The sequence below is a fragment of the Dryobates pubescens genome, chromosome 22 (assembly GCF_014839835.1).
Source record: "Dryobates pubescens isolate bDryPub1 chromosome 22, bDryPub1.pri, whole genome shotgun sequence".
Taxonomy (NCBI): Eukaryota; Metazoa; Chordata; class Aves; order Piciformes; family Picidae; genus Dryobates; species Dryobates pubescens.
The window spans coordinates 3,420,511-3,439,076 of NC_071633.1; the positions used below are offsets into that span (position 1 = coordinate 3,420,511).

The 18,566-nt window shown below is 48.3% G+C and overlaps 1 protein-coding gene across 1 annotated transcript in view; it reads left to right on the forward strand.

The window, feature by feature from the left end:
• LOC104301094 (mucin-5B) overlaps positions 1 to 18,566 on the forward strand; it is a 95,730-nt gene that overhangs the window by 58,177 nt on the left and 18,987 nt on the right. Inside the window, exons 16-31 of the mRNA XM_054172007.1 lie at positions 701 to 956; positions 2,638 to 2,690; positions 3,119 to 3,219; positions 4,698 to 4,849; positions 5,255 to 5,393; positions 5,481 to 5,594; positions 6,093 to 6,272; positions 8,097 to 8,336; positions 8,975 to 9,131; positions 9,827 to 9,955; positions 10,501 to 10,627; positions 11,785 to 11,828; positions 11,921 to 12,115; positions 14,059 to 14,282; positions 15,531 to 15,905; positions 17,361 to 17,762. Of these exons, the coding sequence (XP_054027982.1) occupies positions 701 to 956; positions 2,638 to 2,690; positions 3,119 to 3,219; positions 4,698 to 4,849; positions 5,255 to 5,393; positions 5,481 to 5,594; positions 6,093 to 6,272; positions 8,097 to 8,336; positions 8,975 to 9,131; positions 9,827 to 9,955; positions 10,501 to 10,627; positions 11,785 to 11,828; positions 11,921 to 12,115; positions 14,059 to 14,282; positions 15,531 to 15,905; positions 17,361 to 17,762 (2,888 nt within the window). The remainder of the gene's footprint in view (positions 1 to 700; positions 957 to 2,637; positions 2,691 to 3,118; positions 3,220 to 4,697; positions 4,850 to 5,254; positions 5,394 to 5,480; positions 5,595 to 6,092; positions 6,273 to 8,096; positions 8,337 to 8,974; positions 9,132 to 9,826; positions 9,956 to 10,500; positions 10,628 to 11,784; positions 11,829 to 11,920; positions 12,116 to 14,058; positions 14,283 to 15,530; positions 15,906 to 17,360; positions 17,763 to 18,566) is intronic.

The following is an 18,566-nucleotide window of genomic DNA, read 5'->3' on the forward strand; positions in this document are numbered from 1 at the left end:
GATCAGAGGGCTGGAGAACCTTCCCTTTGGGGACTGACTGAGAGAGTTGGGGCTGTTCAGCCTGGAGAAGAGATGGTTCCAGGGAGACCGTAGAGCAGCCTTCCAGAACCTGAAGGGGCTACACGAAACCTAGGAAAAGGACTTTTGACAAGGGCTGGGAGGCATAGGATGAGGGAAGTGGCTTTGAGCTTGAAGAGGACAGATTCAGATGGGAGATTAGGAAGAAATTCTTTACTGCAAGGGTGGTGAGACACTGGAACAGGTTGCCCAGGGAAGTTGTGGATGTCCCTTCCCTGGAGGTGTTCAAGGCCAGGTTGGATGAGGCCTTGAGCAACTTGATCTAGTGGGAGGCATCCCTGCCCATGGGAGGAGGGTTGGAACTGGATGATCTTTAAGGTCCCTTCTAACCCAAACCATTCTATGATCCTATGACCTGGGCTTCTCTATTTCCCATTCCTATGGTAGCACCCAGTGGAGATTTCTTTCCAAAATTCCACCAGAAAAAACATTTTCACCCTACATACATCACTTCCTCCACAGGTACAGTAGGCTTTTGGGTCTAACTGTGGAAGTATTCAGAAATACATTTAAATGAAAGATGCAGCATAGGCAGAGGTGTACAGCATTGTTTCCATGCTATTTTTTCCCCACCAGAAACAATCACCTGGAACTAACAAACATTCTGTTTTCCCCTCTCAAGCGAAATACACCACCTCATGCCCCAAATCCCTCAGCTACAGCTACACCATCTCTTCCTGCCAACCCACCTGCCGCTCTCTGAGCGAGCCTGATGTCACCTGCAGCGTCAAGTTTGTCCCAGTGGATGGCTGCACCTGCACAGATGGAACCTACATGGATGAGAGTGGCAAATGTGTGCCTGCTAAGGAGTGCCCCTGCTACTACAGAGGATCTCCACTGCCTCATGGAGAGGTTATCCGGGAAAATGGACTCGCTTGGTGAGTGAGTCCTGCCCCAAACTCTCAAGCAATAGGACATGTGTTTACCATTCCAACTGGGCTCCCTCTGCCTTGCCTGGATTGTAATTTATTGTTCTCTCTTTACACACACACACACACACACATTTTATTTCAATGTTTAAGGACGGTACACATTCCCAGAGCTGGAAACAGGGGTGGGGAGCAGAAGGAAGCTCCCAGAATCCAAGGGGAGGTGGTTAGACAGATGCTCACCACTTAGATATATACAAATCAATAGAATAGAATAACAGACTAGACTAGCCTAGAATAGAATAGAATAAACCAGGTTGGAAGAGAGCTTCGAGATCATCGTGTCCAACCCATCACCCAACACCATCTAATCAACTAAACCATGGCACCAAGCACCCCATCCAGTCTTTTCCTAAACACCAAGAGGAGATTGGATGTGGCACTTGGTGCCATGGTCTAGTCATGAGGTCTGTGCAGACAGGTTGGACTCGATGATCCTTGGGGTCTCTTCCAACCTTAGTTATACTACTGTGATACTGTGATACCTCCAGTGGTGGTGACTCCACCACCTCCCTGGGCAGCACATTCCAATGGCCAATCTCTTTTGCTGGGAAGAACTTCTTCCTAACATCCAGCCTGAATCTCCCCTGGTGCAGCTTGAGACTATGTCCTCTTGTTCTGGCGCTGGAGGGAGCTGGTGAAAGTGCTCACCAAGCCACTTTCCAGCATTTACCAGCCTGACCTAGGAGGTCCAAGTTAACTGCAGGCTAGCAAATGTGACACCCCTCTACAAGAAGAGCTGAAAGAGAGGATAAAACAAGAGGAAATGGCCTTGTGTTATGCCAGGAAAGGCTTAGGTTGGACATGATGAATAACTTCTTCCCCAGAAAGGTTGTCAAGCCCTGGAATAGGGCCCCCAGGGAAGTGGTGGAGTCCCCATCCCTACAGGGGTTTCAAAGCCATGTAGATGTGGTACTGAGTGGCACAGTTTAGTGGTGAGCTGGCAGTGCTGGATTAATGGTTGGACTAGATGATCTAAAAGTTCTCTCCCAGCCTACGTGGTTCCATGATATTTCCAGGTCAATAGAACAGTTGCATTTAGGTGCATTTTAGATTTGATTCCATGATTTCTTCATGGTTGATGTTATTTGTTATGACACCACCAGCAAGGCTTGATCCTATGGGACAGCAAGCTACAAGCAGAGACTTCACACACACACTTACATCACCCTATGGTTTTTTTCCTGTTAAGCAGTAGTGGCAATCATATAAAAGCAGCACTGAGGGAAATGATTTCCTGAGACTGCAGAACAGCCTTCTGGAATTCCTTTGGAAAACTCTGATCCCTGGCAAAAGAGAAGTAGCTCTCAGTTCCAATATATAGTTTGAGGGAAAACAACACAAACAAAACAAAAAACTCCCAACAGGATCACACAGAATCACAGAGTCAGCGAGGTTGGAATAGACCTCAGAGACCATCACATTCAATCTATTACCTAATACCTAACACCTCCTGACGACCAAACCATGGCTTCAAGTGCCACATCCAAGCCTTTTTTGCACACTTCCAGGGATGGTGACTCCACCACCTCCCTGGGCAGCACATTCCAGTGGCCAATTACTCTTTCTGTGAAGAGCTTTCTCCTCACCTCCAGCCTATCAACAGCAATTGTTTCTCTCTCTCTTACAGCAATTGCAACGAGGGAAAACTGAGTTGCACGGGAGCACCCAATGTAGCTCCAGGTAAACAAACCAAAACCAAATCATAATCTTCCATTTATCTCTTTTGTCTGTGCCAGGTTTTGGTCAGAAATAGTTACAAGGATTGATTTTTTCTTAATGGGTTTTTAAATAATAGAAGTCTTTCTCCTTTAGCTGTAGTGCAATAGCTATCATGACAAGCAGGAGTGAAGCTGGATTAATGATAAAAGCTCTTTTGCATAAGGATTTGTTTCTGAAATACTGTGGTGGGGCTTTTTTTCTGCACTGGGAATTCAGGGCTCTGGAGTGAGTCTCTTAGTAGACTTAATTAGTAGTAGATTGAACAGCAACAGCAATCCCCAAGAACTGAGATGTGCAATTTGCAGAGTTTCTAGCTGGTTCCAATGGCTACAGCTCTGGGATAAACCCTGCACCATTTCTTACCTCTCTCACTTCTCCCCTCCTCCTAGTCTGTGAATCTCCCTTGGTCTACTTCGACTGTAGAAATGCCACTGCAGGAAAAACTGGAGCAGGATGTCAGAAAAGCTGCCAGACTCTGGATATGCAGTGTGTAAGTATGGCAGGGTTGCCTTAAATGGTGGAGCCAGGTTTGGTCTGTGCTCGTGGTGCTAAGGTCATTGTTATATCTATCTGATCTACTCTGAATCTACAACACAGATACGTTGCTCCTGTAGCAAAAGCCTAAACCCAAGTTATGACACAACAGACCAAAATAAAATGAAGTAGAATCCACTATAATTCATGAGATTGGGGTCTACTAGGTGGTGTTGGATTGGTTGATGGGTTGGACATGATGATCTTGAAGGTCTTTTCCAACCTGGTTTATTCTATGTATTCTATGTACTTTCTTCAGCTACTGCAGGTAAAAGCAATCAGTAGTGGAAATATCTAGGGCTCTGCCAGGCATTTTACTTCTTTAGGAGAATGTGACTGGCTGTAAACTGGTTAGGAGAAAACTTTCTCATACCATGATGCAGTTGTGAACCTCTTGCACACCTAATTCTATTACTGCACCTAGGTGCATGGTGGCCACAGGCCATGGAAGGAATCATCAGCATATGAGACACATTTCAATGGAATTCAACCAAACTGGGGGAAAAATATTTTTTTTCCCTCCCCTTTTAAACCTTCCCTCAGTCCCAAATGACCCACTGCAAAGTGCAAAGCTTCTTCAGCTAACACAGAGCAAGAGTTAAGATTCCATTTATTTCAGATTTCCCAAGCTCCCAGGATCTGTCTGGAGACAGCCTGAGAGAGCTGTGGCTGTTCAGTCTGGAGAGGAGAAGGCCCTGAGGAGACCTAATTGTGGCCTTCCAGTATCTGAAGGGGGCTACAGGAAAGCTGGGGAGGGACCTTTTAGGGTGTCAGGTAGTGATAGGACTGGGGAGATGGGGATCCAAGCTGGGGAGAATGGATCCAAGCTAGAGGAGAGGAGATATAGATCAGATGTTAGGAAGTTCTTCACCATGAGGGTGGTGAGACACTGGAACAGGTTGCCCAGGGAGGTGGTAGAAGCCTCATCCCTGGAGGTTTTGAAGGCCAGGCTGGATGTAGCTCTGGGCATCCTGATGTAGTGTGAGGTGTCCCTGCTCATGGCAGGGGGGGTTGGGACTGCCATGGTTTAGTTGATTAGATGGTGTTGGGTGATAGGTTGGACTTGATGATCTCGAAGGTCTTTTCCAACCTGGTTTGGTCTATTCTATTCTATTCTATTCTATTCTATTCTATTCTATTCTATTCTATTCTATTCTATTCTATTCTATTCTAACTGGATGATCCTTGAGGTCCCTTCCAACCCTGACAATTCTATGATGTTAAAACATTTCTCTTTAACAGATGTATATCCTATGAAATCAATGGCTACAAACTTCCTTTTTGTTCCCCTATCCTAGAATTAATCTGTAGTCCTCTCTCATTTAAGATGGGCTCAAATAAGACCATACAAAGACATTTTAGTAGAATTTAACCTTCCTTTTTCTGTTGTGATGATTTCATTCTGAAATGCCCTCTTCCTCTTGTCTCTTCCAGTATAGCACACAATGTGTATCTGGCTGTGTGTGCCCCAATGGGCTCGTGTTAGATGGCAATGGTGGTTGTATTCCTGAAGAGCAATGTCCTTGTATTCACAATGAAGCCACATACCAGCCTGGGGAAAAGATCAATGTTGACTGTAACACCTGGTAAGGATTTCCTTAGAAGCAGCCTTCCCAGTTCCACCATTTGCCTTTCCAAAGAGCATAAGCAGTACAGTGGTGAGGAAAGATGTGAGTTGCACACTTCATCAGCTGATGGATCTTTTAGGTTTGGCTTAAATGGTATAAGCAGCTTTTCTTCTGAAGCAGGCAGATGGCCAAAACACAGGATAGATGGAAATCTTTGGGGCACCAGCATTCATTAAGTATTAACCTACAGAGAAGAACTTGGCTTTGATTCTTTATGGGGAAAATGTAAAGGACTATTTTAACTCCAGAATCAATACAACACTGACTGGGCATGAGCTGCCAAACAAATCCTGGGTTGTTGGGATGTGTCTACACAAAACAGTGAGCTGGTTTATTATTAAATTGTTTTGTTCTCCTTCCTAGTGTCTGCAAGAATAGGAAGTGGGAATGCACCAAAAATCAGTGTCTGGGCACTTGTGCTGTTTATGGAGATGGTCATTATAAGACCTTTGATGACAAAAAGTTCAACTTCAATGGAAACTGTGAATACACACTGGTCCAGGTACTGATAACTAGCAATAGTAAATGAAATACAACCTTGATCATGTCTACAAAACTAATGGATTTGAAAATGTTATTCTTTGCCCAGAGTCACTGTGGGAAGAGTGGAGTCACCAACGGTGACTTCAGGGTTATCACCGAGAATATTCCCTGTGGCAACACTGGAACAACTTGCTCAAAATCTATCAAAGTTTTCTTGGAGGTAAGAAGGTTTTGTGTGGAGACAGGTTTTGTCCTGTATCTGTCTTAGGGCTTAGGAGAGGCATAGATATCCATTGCTTTAAGGAAGGGGGGTGGAATATTTTTTAAAGCAAATCAACTTATAAATTAAGCTTCACCTGGATTGAAGTGAGATCTTTGGTAGAGCTTCCCAGTTTTCTACCTTTTCCACTTCCTGCCTGATCTTATATCATCTTGGGCAAACTACAGATTCACAGGAAAACTGTCCTTAGAAGAAGAGCTTGAGCCTATCATGACAGAAGGTTATCTCACCCTGTGCAACAGAGTGACTGGCAGCACACCTTTTTGACCTACACCATCTAAATTACCTTTTTCACCTCAGGTCCATCAATATAGTTTGATTTATCACATTTGAGTTGTTTGTTTTCACTATACAAAAGATCTGTGGTGCTCTTAACAGCATGAGATGATGTTTAAGAGCACAGCTGAGTTCACTTCTAATTACCTTCTCCTTCTTCAGAGCTACGAACTGATCCTGGGTGAGGAGCGCGTCACTGTGGTAAAGAGAGGAGACAATGATGAGATGCCATACACAGTCCGTTACATGGGCATGTACCTGGTAATTGAGACCACCAGTGGACTGGTCCTCATGTGGGACAGGAAAACCAGCATCTTCATCAAGCTCAACCCCAGTTTCAAGGTGAGGAACTAGCACTTAAATGGCAATTTGCAGTGCAGCTGTGGACTGGGTGCGAATGTTGTTGAGACCGTGCCAAAATCCCAAGCAGATGAGGCCGTCAGCGTTCCTGCAGGACAGCCCATGTTGGTTTTCATTCCTCTGGTGGCTCAACAAGCCATGTCATCATCCTGCTGCTCCTCTCCAGCAGGCCCCTCCCCAGTTCAAGTGGGATGGGGATACACTAGAGAGGGTCCAACAGAGGGCTATGAGGATGGTGAAGGGACTGGAACATCCATCTGTTGAGGAAAGGCTGAGAGACCTGAGGCTGTTTAGTATGGAGAAGGAGATCTGATTAATATTTATGGGTATCTGAAGGGTGGGTGTGAAGAAAAAGGTGCTAGTCTCTTTTCAATGATAGGAGCAATGGATACAAACTGGAACACAGGAAGTTCCACCTCAACATGAAGAAAATCTTTACTGTAAGGGTGCTGGAGCCTTGGAGCACGCTGCCCAGAGAGGTTGTGCAGTCTCCTTCTGTAGAGACTTTCATGACTCATCTGGATGCATTCCTATGTTACCTGCCCCAGGTGACCCTGCTTTGGCAGGGGTGTTGGGCTCAATCTCTGGAGGTCCCTTTCACCTCCCTGCAAAACCCATCCCAGTGAAAAAGTTTCTTATAATGTCCAAACTAAACCTCTTCTGGTGCAACTTGAGGATGTTTCCTCTTGTCCTATCACTTGTAACTAAGGAGATGAGAGTGAATCTCACCTTGCTACAACCTCCTTTCAGGTAATTGTAGAGACCATAGAGAAGGCATAGCATCTGTTGCAGCCTATTCTAGTTTCACAGGTCCATACATTTAGAATGAGGGGAATTTCTGGATGTGCAAGGAAAATGTCCTGTCTTGTTATAGCTGTCCTAGCAGTAAAGACTCAAGGAGCAGACTGCATGGCTGGACTGGCAGTGTTTATGACAGCTTTCTAAGGCTGCTTTTCACATGCACATCTATTGTGTGAAAGAAAGCTTGCATCAAAAGCTTAGCTGGCCACCTGCAAGTCCTCATTTCCTTGTTAAAGCCATTCCTCAAAGCAGGAAGTTATAACTGCAAAGGTGGTTTGATTGCTCAGATTTATAGTCAACAAGATACTGCTGTTAACTTTCCAGGAAGGAAGCAACTCCAGTATCCTTTTAGCCTTGGTGGTTGTGTTGCCTTGCTGAGATAGCAAAGGATCACAGAATCAACCAGAATCGCAGAATTACCAAGGTTGGAAGAGGCCAGCCTGTCACCACAGACCCCATGACTAAACCATGGCACCAAATGCCACGTCCAATCCCCTCTTAAACACCTCCAGGGATGGGGACTCCACCACCTCCCTGGGCAGCACATCCCAATGGCTAACAACTCTCTCTGGGAAGAACTTTCTCCTCACTTCCAGCCTAAACTTCCCCTGGCACAGCTTGAGACTGTGTCATCTTGTTCTGGTGCTGGTTGCTTGAGAGAAGAGACCAACTCCCTCCTGGCTACAACCTCCTTTCAGGTAGTTGTAGACAGCAATAAGGTCTCCCCTGAGCCTCCTCTTCTTCAGACTAAACAATCCCAGCTCCCTCAGCCTCTCCTCACAGGGCTGTGCTCAAGGCCTCTCCCCAGCTTTGTTGCCCTTCTCTGGAGACGTTCAAGTGTCTCAATGTCCTTCTCAAACTGAGGGGCCCAGAACTGACACAAAGAAGGTCAGGGATGACAGAATGGAATGACACCACTCTAAGGACTGAATTTCAAATATTCTTGCAGTCTCAGATATTGTTTCTGATTTCCTCTTATCCATTATTATTTACTTCCTTTTGCAGGGCCAGGTCTGTGGTCTGTGCGGAAATTATGATGGCAATGGCATCAATGACCTCACTACAAGGAGTCAGTCTGTGGTGGAGAATGTCCTAGAGTTTGGAAACAGCTGGAAAGTATCTTCTACGTGTCCTGATGCTCGCAGCATAAAGGACCCCTGCTCTGCGAACCCCTACCGCAAGTCCTGGTCAGAGAGGCAGTGCAGCATCATCAACAGCAAAGTCTTTGCTGCCTGTCACTCTCAGGTACTACTCAGGCAGAGAGTGGCTGTGTGGAGATCAGGCCTGTGTGCTGCTGGAGCTGTTTTCCCCATGCATTTCAGCACACATGACTAGTTCGTTAGCATGCTTCACTATGACTTGTGTCAGGGAGTCTGAAATCAATCTGCTCTACAGATCTGCATGTAAGAGGGGAAATGGCATGCAGTTTACAGGAGATATGGAGCTGCTTTGGAAGAATAATCATTTCATGATTACTGCACATTGTCTTGTAGTGGGATTCACACACAGAACAGAGGCTCAGTGAAATTATAACATGGCTATGAAGTATCAGCATAGCCTCTACCTAACACTGGGCAGCTGTGCTCCTCATACTACCTCAGTTCTTTCCAGTGGCTTTCATTTCTAAGTGCCCAATATTGCCTGGGAAGATGAGTCTAATCTTCCACTAGGACACAAGACTTGGTGTCTAAGAGTCTGTCAGTACATTATTGAGCTCCATCATCTATCCCTTGTGGTGTTTAGCAGTCTGTATAAGCCAAAGGAAAAGAAATTACTGATGGAGGTCTTTTTCTGCAATCATTTAAAATCAACAACCCTAGCCAAGCTAAGGAAGAACTTTGATGGGAAGGTTGGGTGATATTAGACCTCTTTTTCACTAACAGGTTGAACCTGCAGAATATTACCAAGAATGTGTGAAAGATTCCTGTGCCTGTGACAGTGGAGGAGACTGTGATTGCTTCTGCACAGCAGTGGCTGCCTATGCTCAAGCGTGTAGTGAAGTTGGCGTCTGCGTGGCCTGGAGAACCCCATCAATCTGTCGTGAGTTTTCTGACATCATACTTCCTTTGAGAGTGTAGTTAAACGAACACAGCCTGGCACAAAAGATGCAGACAGGCTAAAAAGTGTCCAGAGAAGGGCCAGGAGAATCATCAGAGGGCAGGAGGCCCTGCCATGTGAGGAAAGGCTGAGAGAACTGGGTTTGTTCAGACTTGGGAAGAGAAGGCTTAGGGCAGACCTGGTCACCAGGGACCAATACATAAAGGGTGGCTACCAAGAAGATGGAGACTCTCCTTTGACAAGGAGTCCCATGGAAAAGACAAGGGGTGATGGGGGCAAGTTACTGCTGGGGAGATTCCCATTGGACTCCAGAAAAAAATGTTTCCCCATGAGAACACTTGGACAGGGAAGGGAAGCTGTGGAGTCCCTGACATTGGTCAGTTTTAAGACTCAGCTTGCCAAGGTGCTGGGCCAGCTCATTCCACTCCACCATCACCTGGAAAGGTTGGACCAGATGATCCTCGGGGTCCCTTCCAACCGGGTGCTCTGTGCTGTAACCTCACTGTGCTGACTTTTCACACTGAGCTGTCTCAGTGGTCACACAGTTACACCTGTTATTTCCTGGTTTCCCAGACTGTCCCAGGAGCACTGCAGGGATATGAGGAGCAGGCATGACTAATAAAAAAACCCTCTCTGAGGGTTTTTTCAAAGGTGTCTGAATTTCTGTTCCTCCTTAGCACTCTTCTGTGATTACTACAATCAACATGGAGAGTGTGAATGGCACTATAAGCCTTGTGGAGCCCCTTGTATGAAGACCTGCAAGAACCCAAAAGGAACATGCAGCAATAACTTGCCAGGTTTAGAAGGTAAAAAGAGTTGCAAGGTCCTTGAAGGGGGTACATTTCTTACACTCCATTAAAAACATGTTTTCCTCATCATCTGCATTTGCACCATTCAATTCTCCTCGACATTTTCAATGCTGAGGGTGGTGAAACAACAGCCCAGGGTGCTAGGAGAGGTGGTAGGTGTCCCATCCCTGGTAATGTTCAAGATCAGGTTGTGTGGGGCTCTGAGCATCCTGCTATAGTTGCAGACATCCCTGCTCAGTGCAGGGGACTAGATGATTTGTAAACATCACTTCCAATTCAAACTAACCTCTATGAACTTCCACATGAGCAAAGGCAGATTATGGGAACTGGAGTTTAAAAAACCTCTTTGGAACTAAGTCCTTGTGGCTGAGCTCTGCTGGTGCAGTACTCTGCACAGCTTCCTAGAGCTACTGAGGAAAACAGAGGTAACAAAAAATATGACTGTGGAAAACAAGACCTGCGACTACACTCTGCACAAATACAATGCTGACGGAATCACTCTCACCTGTTCTACCTTCTCACTCTCCTTTTGCTTTCTTCAGGCTGCTACCCCAACTGCCCACCAGACAGGCCCTATTTTCATGAAGATAAGATGAAGTGTGTTAGTCTCTGTGACTGCTATGATGACGAAGATGGAAAGATATACAAACGGGATGAATGTCAAGTATGGTAAGAGTTGAGCCACCAGCCTGCTCGTCTGCAAGGCAAACCCATCAGAACGACCAAGGGATGTTGCATGCTCCTGTTACATGACAGGATGAGTCCGTGCTGACTGTGTAACAATCATGTCTTACTATCTAATGACCATTTTCTTACTGCATTAATAGTAAGAAGGTCCTGTAAATCCTTAATGTAAAGATAAAAGACCAGTAAGACCTTCATGACTGGTGTCCACACCAAGGAGGACATTGAACTGCTGGAGCAGGTCCAGAGGAGGCTACAAAGATGATCAGAGGGCTGGAGAGCCTCCCCTATAAGGAGAAGCACAGAGGGTTGGGGTTGTTCAGCCTGGAGAAGAGAAGGCTCCAGGGAGACCTTAGAGCAGCCTTCCAGAACCTGAAGGGGGCTACAAGAAAGCTGAAAGGGGACTTTTTACAGGGGCTTGGTGACAGGACGAGGAACAATGGCTTTGAGCTGGAAGAGGGGAGATTGAGACTGGAGATGAGGAAGAAATTCTTTCCAGTGACTGTGGGGAGACACTGGAACAGGTTGCCCAGGGAGGTTGTGGATGCCTCTTCCCTGGAGGTGTTCAAGGCCAGGCTGGATGAGGCCCTGAGCAATCTAGTCTACTAGAAGTTGCCCCTGCCCATGGCAGAGGGTGGAAACTTTAGGGTTCCTTCCAACCCAAACCATTTTATGAATCTATGACCTGGGCTTCTCTATTTCCCATTCCAATGGCAGGAAGAACACTGTTCCAGGAGTATGAATATCCCATAGAAGTCTGTTTGCAAGGATTTCATTCCATTCTTACACTCCTTGTAGAATTTAAACTCTTTTCCTTTTTAGCTTGCTTTTTGGTAGCAAGCACAAGGGAAGAGAGGAGGAGGAAAAGAGGAATGTCTTAGGCAAGGCTTCACTTCTACTTTGACCTGTAGCTTTGCATAATATTTAGCTACATCTCTAATTATAACTTTGGGTTTCCTATGAAGAAAGGGTTTGGAACACAATGGCAAACAAAATAAATAATGAAGCCAACAGCAACTGGACACCCAGGGAATAAACACAAACTAAGTGTTGTTTCTTTGGGTGATGGAAGAAAGATAAATAAAGGATAAAATGAATGCCTTGCAACCAAATAAAATGTGCTTTTATGGTTTTTGTTTCAGTGAGTGTGCCTCAGAGGGTATGCAGTGCAAGTTTGATGAGAAAGGTAAGGCAGTGAAGAAGAGCTGCTAAAAAGATGACATACTGGACATTGCCTTTTCACAGACACCTGACCAAAAACCTTCTTGTGCATTACAGCATGCAACTGCATTTATGAAGAGAAGAGTTATAAATATGGGGAGCTCATCTACAACACCACAGATGGGACAGGATGGTGCTTGAGTGCCACGTGTGACACCAACGGCACGATAAACAGAGATGTGTCCAAATGTGGCATCGCCACGACAACCCCCTTTACATTCACCACGACTCAGCCCACGACTGCCACTTCAGGTAGGCATCACTGCTCCTTCAAATAACTGGGAAGTGTCAGGAAGGGACTGAAAACTGCCTGAAGGCAGTTGAAAACTGCTCCCTGCCTCCTCCCTCCCAACAGAGAGGGAAAAAAAAGGAAAGGGAAGGAGCAAATCCACCAAGCAATAATTTGGAGTTGGCTTGGAAGTAGAGAGGAAAAGAGTTTTCTTTAAACTAGATATATATAACAATAACAGGTAAGGTTCACAAGGGCAAGGAACAAGGATGGATGGGAGGGGGAAAAGAAACAAGAATACAAAACCAGTCTCTCTCTGTAAAGGTGCGGAGGCAGCAGGGAGAAGGATCAGGCACAACCAAGTGGCAGAAGAGCGGGAAGGCAGCTGCAGTAGCTCTCATCCAGGAGACGCAGGAGCCAAAAGGAGAACTAATGACCCCAATGCCTTCCCTTTTACACCCTAGCTGGGCAGGGAGGGGGGAGTGGAACAGACTCAGTTTCCCAGGGGGAAAATGCCCTGCAGGGAGGGCAAAGCACTCACAAGCCCTTTCCCTCTTTGTTTTCAGAATAGGTGTTAACCCACTACAACAGCCTCAAGCTGCACCAGGGGAGGTTTAGGCTGCATGTTAGGAAGAAGTTCTTCATAGAAAGAGTGATTGGCCATTGGAATGTGCTGCCCAGGGAGGTGGTGGAGTCACCATCACTGGAGGTGTTTAGGAAGAGACCGAATGAGGCACTTGGTGCCATGGTTTAGTTCATTAGATGGTGTTGGGTGATAGGTTGGACTCAATGATCTCAAAGCTCTTTTCCAACCTGGTTAATCCTATTCCATTCCATTCCATTCCATTTATTCTAGTCAAAACAATAATCAAGGAATTTCTTAGAAAGCCTGCCTCTGTGTTTCACCATGGTTTTTCCAGAGGGGGTGGGGTGTGTGTTAAAAAACAGAGAAGATCACAGAATGGCTCTTATTAAAATATTCTAAATAGAAAATATTCATAAATAGACATAATATAAATAGATCACTCTAAAATATAAATACATGTAAAGAATTACAAATGTATTACATGTTAGAATATTAAAATGTTCTAAATACAAATTCTTTCTAAATCTGTAATATAAATATATAGACATATAAAATGCAATATATTTGCATTTTATATGTTCATCTCCATGTTATAATGTTAAACTAAGTAGAGAAGTCATTAACCTCTGCCAATATTTTAAAGCTTCTGTGGTCATGCAGTTGAGTGCAAATAAGTACAAGGATCATAAAACCATAGGATGGGTTGGGTTGGAAGGAGCCTTAAAGATCATCCAGTTCCAACTGCCTTGCCTTGGGCAGGGACACCTCCCACTAGCCCAAGTTACTCGAGGCCTTGTCCAACCTGGCCTGGAACACCTCCAGGGAAGAGGCAAACTGGGAGACAGCACCAAGGAGAACAAAACCACGTCTTGCTTACACCATAGCAATTGTGAGATCCCATTAGCTGATATATCTCATTCCATATAAAAGAATAGAGTAGAGTAGAGTAGAGTAGAACAGAATAGGGTAGAATAGAGTAGAATAGGGTAGAATAGAGTAGAGTAGGGTAGAGTAGAGTAGAATAGAGTAGAGTAGAATAGAATAGAGTAGAATAGAATAGGAGTAGAGTAGAATTAACCAGGTTGGAAGAGACCTTTGAGATCTTCGAGTCCAACCTATGTTACATTACCTTTATTTAACTAGTATTTTTCAAATGAGTATCCCAAAGGATCAACAGGAAAATAAAACAGACATGAGCTTGAAATCTACCTTGGAAATGACATTCAAGGCTGTCAGTGCAAGCGGATTAAAACCAAACTCCTACAACAGGAAACCCAGTCTTGCAAACAACATGAGCATGTATGGCTGATCAGTAGTTTGCCCCTGGCTGTTTCTTTAATGACAGCAGACAAGACTTACATCTCTTCCTTTTAATCCCAGCGATGACAACCACCACACCGGCGACGACTGTCTGCGTGAAGAACGTCTGCACCTGGTCCCAGTGGTACGACTCCATGCAGCCTGGAGCCACAGCTGATGGGGGAGATGATGAAACTTTTGAGAGGCTGAAAGCTGAAGGATACAGCGTGTGTAAAAACCCAACTTCAGTGCAATGCAGGGCCAGAGACTACCCTGATGCAGACATAAGTGCTCTGAACCAGAAGGTAGAGTGCAGTGAAAGTCGAGGGCTGATATGCAACAACAAAGACCAAGAGTCTCAGCAGTGCCATAATTATGAAATCAGAGTTTTGTGCTGTACCTACATCCCCTGTTCAGAGATAAAAACCACAACCCCAGGAAGCACACAGGAAGCTACAACACCTGCTGCTCTCGAGTCCACACCAGCTACAACACCGACTGGGACAAAACCAGGCCAAACAACTAAAGGCTCTACTGTGACTGCAACCACAAGCAGCAGCAGCAGCACCTCCAACATATCTACACCTCCAAAAGAAGGAACAACAACCATCACAACCACAATACCAGCACCAACCAGAGTAAGCAGAACCAGCACCTCCAGTAGCACTCAGGGAACCACCACATCTGCAACCACCTCTGCTCCAGGAGAAGCCTCCACTGGGCCCACTCAGGGATCTACATCATCCACAACCACCACTGCTCACCCTGGGGAACAAACACCAACCACAGCTGGCACCACAGCTGGCCCAGCTACTGCTGCCCAAACAACAGAAGGCTCCACCAGCAGGGCCAGCACAGCCAACACATCTCCTTCTCCCAGAGAAGGAACAACCATCCTGAAGCCCACAACTGCACCTGGCTCAGCCACAACCAGCTCCAGTACCAGTCCCAGCAGCAGCTCCAGCACCTCCACTGCCTCTGAGGAAACCACATCTGCAACAACCTCTGCTCCAGGTGAAGCCTCCACTGGGCCCACTCCAGGTCATACATCACCCACGACCACCACTGCTCGCCCTGGAGAACAAACACCAACCACAGCTGGCACCACAGCTGGCCCAGGCACTGCTGCCCCAACAACAGAAGGCTCCACCAGCAGGGCCAGCACAGCCAACACATCTCCTTCTCCCAGAGAAGGAACAACCATCCTCAAGCCCACAACTGCACCTGGCTCACCCACAACCAGCTCCAGTACCAGTCCCAGCAGCAGCTCCAGCACCTCCACTGCCTCTGAGGAAACCACATCTGCAACAACCTCTGCTCCAGGAGAAGCCTCCACTGGGCCCACTCAGGGGCATACTTCTCCCACGACCACCACTGCTCACCCTGGAGAACAAACACTAAACACAGCTGGCACCACAGCTGGCCCAGCTACTGCTGCCCCAACAACAGAAGGCTCCACCAGCAGGGCCAGCACAGCCAACACATCTCCTTCTCCAGCAGAAGGTACAACCACCACCACAACCACAACACCAGTGCCCAGCTCGGCCACCACCATGACCACCAGCCTGGAGAGCACTACTGGCTGCCAGCCACGCTGTGCCTGGACACAGTGGTTCAACGTGGATACCCCCAGACGTGGAAGCCAAAATGGAGACGCGGAGACCTTTGAGAAAATCCGAGCTGCTGGCTTCCCTCTCTGTGAAAGGCCAGAAGACATCAAGTGCCGTGCTAAGGATTACCCCACCAGCAGTCTGGAGGAGCTGGGACAGGTAGTTGAGTGCAGTGTTGACACTGGGCTGGTGTGCAAAAACAAGGAGCAGGTCAGGAAGTACCCTGTGTGCTTCGACTACGAGGTGCAGGTGCTGTGCTGTGACCGCACGCACTGCCACACCACAGCAGCGACTTACACCACAACTACTGCACCACCGGCAACGACCTCAGCCAGCAGTGGCTCCAGCACCTCCACTGCCTCTGAGGGAACCACCACAACATCTGCAACCACCTCTGCTCCAGGAGAAGCCTCCACTGGGCCCACGCAGGGATCTACAACATCCACAACCACCACTGCTCGCCCTGGAGAACAAACACCAACCACAGCTGGCACCACAGCTGGCCCAGGCACTGCTGCCCCAACAACAGAAGGCTCCACCAGCAGGGCCAGCACAGCCAACACATCACCACCTCCAAAGCAAGGAACCACTGTCCTCAAGCCCACAACTGTGCCTGGCTCACCAACCAGCAGCTCCAGCACCTCCACTTCCTCTGAGGAAACCACATCTGCAACCACCTCTGCTCCAGGAGAAGCCTCCACTGGGCCCACTCAGGGGCATACTTCTCCCACGACCACCACTGCTCGCCCTGGAGAACAAACACCAACCACAGCTGGCACCACAGCTGGCCCAGCTACTGCTGCCCCAACAGCAGGAGGCTCCACCAGCAGGGCCAGCACAGCCAACACATCTCCTTCTCCCAGAGAAGGAACAACCATCCTCAAGCCCACAACTGCACCTGGCTCAGCCACCACCAGCTCCAGCACCAGTCCCAGCAGCAGCTCCAGCACCTCCACTTCCTCTGAGGAAACCACAACATCTGCAACCACCTCTGCTCCAGGAGAAGCTTCCACGGGGCCAACCAAGGGATCTACATCTCCCACGTCCACCACTGCTCGCCCTGGAGAACAAACACTAACCACAGCTGGCAACACAGCTGGCCCAGGCACTGCTGCCCCAACAACAGAAGGCTCCACCAGCAGGGCCAGCACAGCCAACACATCTCCTTCTCCCAGAGAAGGAACAACCATCCTCAAGCCCACAACTGCACCTGGCTCAGCCACAACCAGCTCCAGCACCTCCACTTCCTCTGAGGAAACCACATCTGCAACCACCTCTGCTCCAGGAGAAGCCTCCACTGGGCCCACTCAGGGGCATACTTCTCCCACGACCACCACTGCTCGCCCTGGAGAACAAACACCAACCACAGCTGGCACCACAGCTGGCCCAGCTACTGCTGCCCCAACAACAGAAGGCTCCACCAGCAGGGCCAGCACAGCCAACACATCTCCACCTCCAAAGCAAGGAACCACTGTCCTCAAGCCCACAACTGCACCTGGCTCAGCCACCAGCAGCTCCAGCACATCCACTTCCTCTGAGGAAACCACATCTGCAACCACCTCTGCTCCAGGAGAAGCCTCCACTGGGCCCACTCAGGGGCATACTTCTCCCACAACCACCACTGCTCGCCCTGGAGAACAAACACTAACCACAGCTGGCACCACAGCTGGCCCAGCTACTGCTGCCCCAACAACAGAAGGCTCCACCAGCAGGGCCAGCACAGCCAACACATCTCCTTCTCCAGCAGAAGGTACAACCACCACCACAACCACAACACCAGTGCCCAGCTCGGCCACCACCATGACCACCAGCCTGGAGAGCACTACTGGCTGCCAGCCACGCTGTGCCTGGACACAGTGGTTCAACGTGGATACCCCCAGACGTGGAAGCCAAAATGGAGACGCGGAGACCTTTGAGAAAATCCGAGCTGCTGGCTTCCCTCTCTGTGAAAGGCCAGAAGACATCAAGTGCCGTGCTAAGGATTACCCCACCAGCAGTCTGGAGGAGCTGGGACAGGTAGTTGAGTGCAGTGTTGACACTGGGCTGGTGTGCAAAAACAAGGAGCAGGTCAGGAAGTACCCTGTGTGCTTCGACTACGAGGTGCAGGTGCTGTGCTGTGACCGCACGCACTGCCACACCACAGCAGCGACTTACACCACAACTACTGCACCACCGGCAACGACCTCAGCCAGCAGTGGCTCCAGCACCTCCACTGCCTCTGAGGGAACCACCACAACATCTGCAACCACCTCTGCTCCAGGAGAAGCCTCCACTGGGCCCACTCAGGGGCATACTTCTCCCACGACCACCACTACTCGCCCTGGAGAACAAACACTAACCACAGCTGGCACCACAGCTGGCCCAGGCACTGCTGCCCCAACAACAGAAGGCTCCACCAGCAGGGCCAGCACAGCCAACACATCACCACCTCCAAAGCAAGGAACCACTGTCCTCAAGCCCACAACTGTGCCTGGCTCACCAACCAGCAGCTCCAGCACCTCCACTTCCTCTGAGGAAACCACCACAACATCTGCAACCACCTCTGCTCCAGGAGAAGCCTCCACTGGGCCCACGCAGGGATCTACATCACCCACAACCACCACTGCTCGCACTGGAGAAAAATCACCAACCACAGCTGGCACCACAGCTGGCCCAGCTACTGCTGCCCCAACAGCAGGAGGCTCCACCAGCAGGGCCAGCACAGCCAACACATCTCCTTCTCCCAGAGAAGGAACAACCATCCTCAAGCCCACAACTGCACCTGGCTCAGCCACAACCAGCTCCAGCACCTCCACTTCCTCTGAGGAAACCACATCTGCAACCACCGCTGCTCCAGGAGAAGCCTCCACTGGGCCCACTCAGGGGCATACTTCTCCCACGACCACCACTGCTCGCCCTGGAGAACAAACACCAACCACAGCTGGCACCACAGCTGGCCCAGCTACTGCTGCCCCAACAACAGAAGGCTCCACCAGCAGG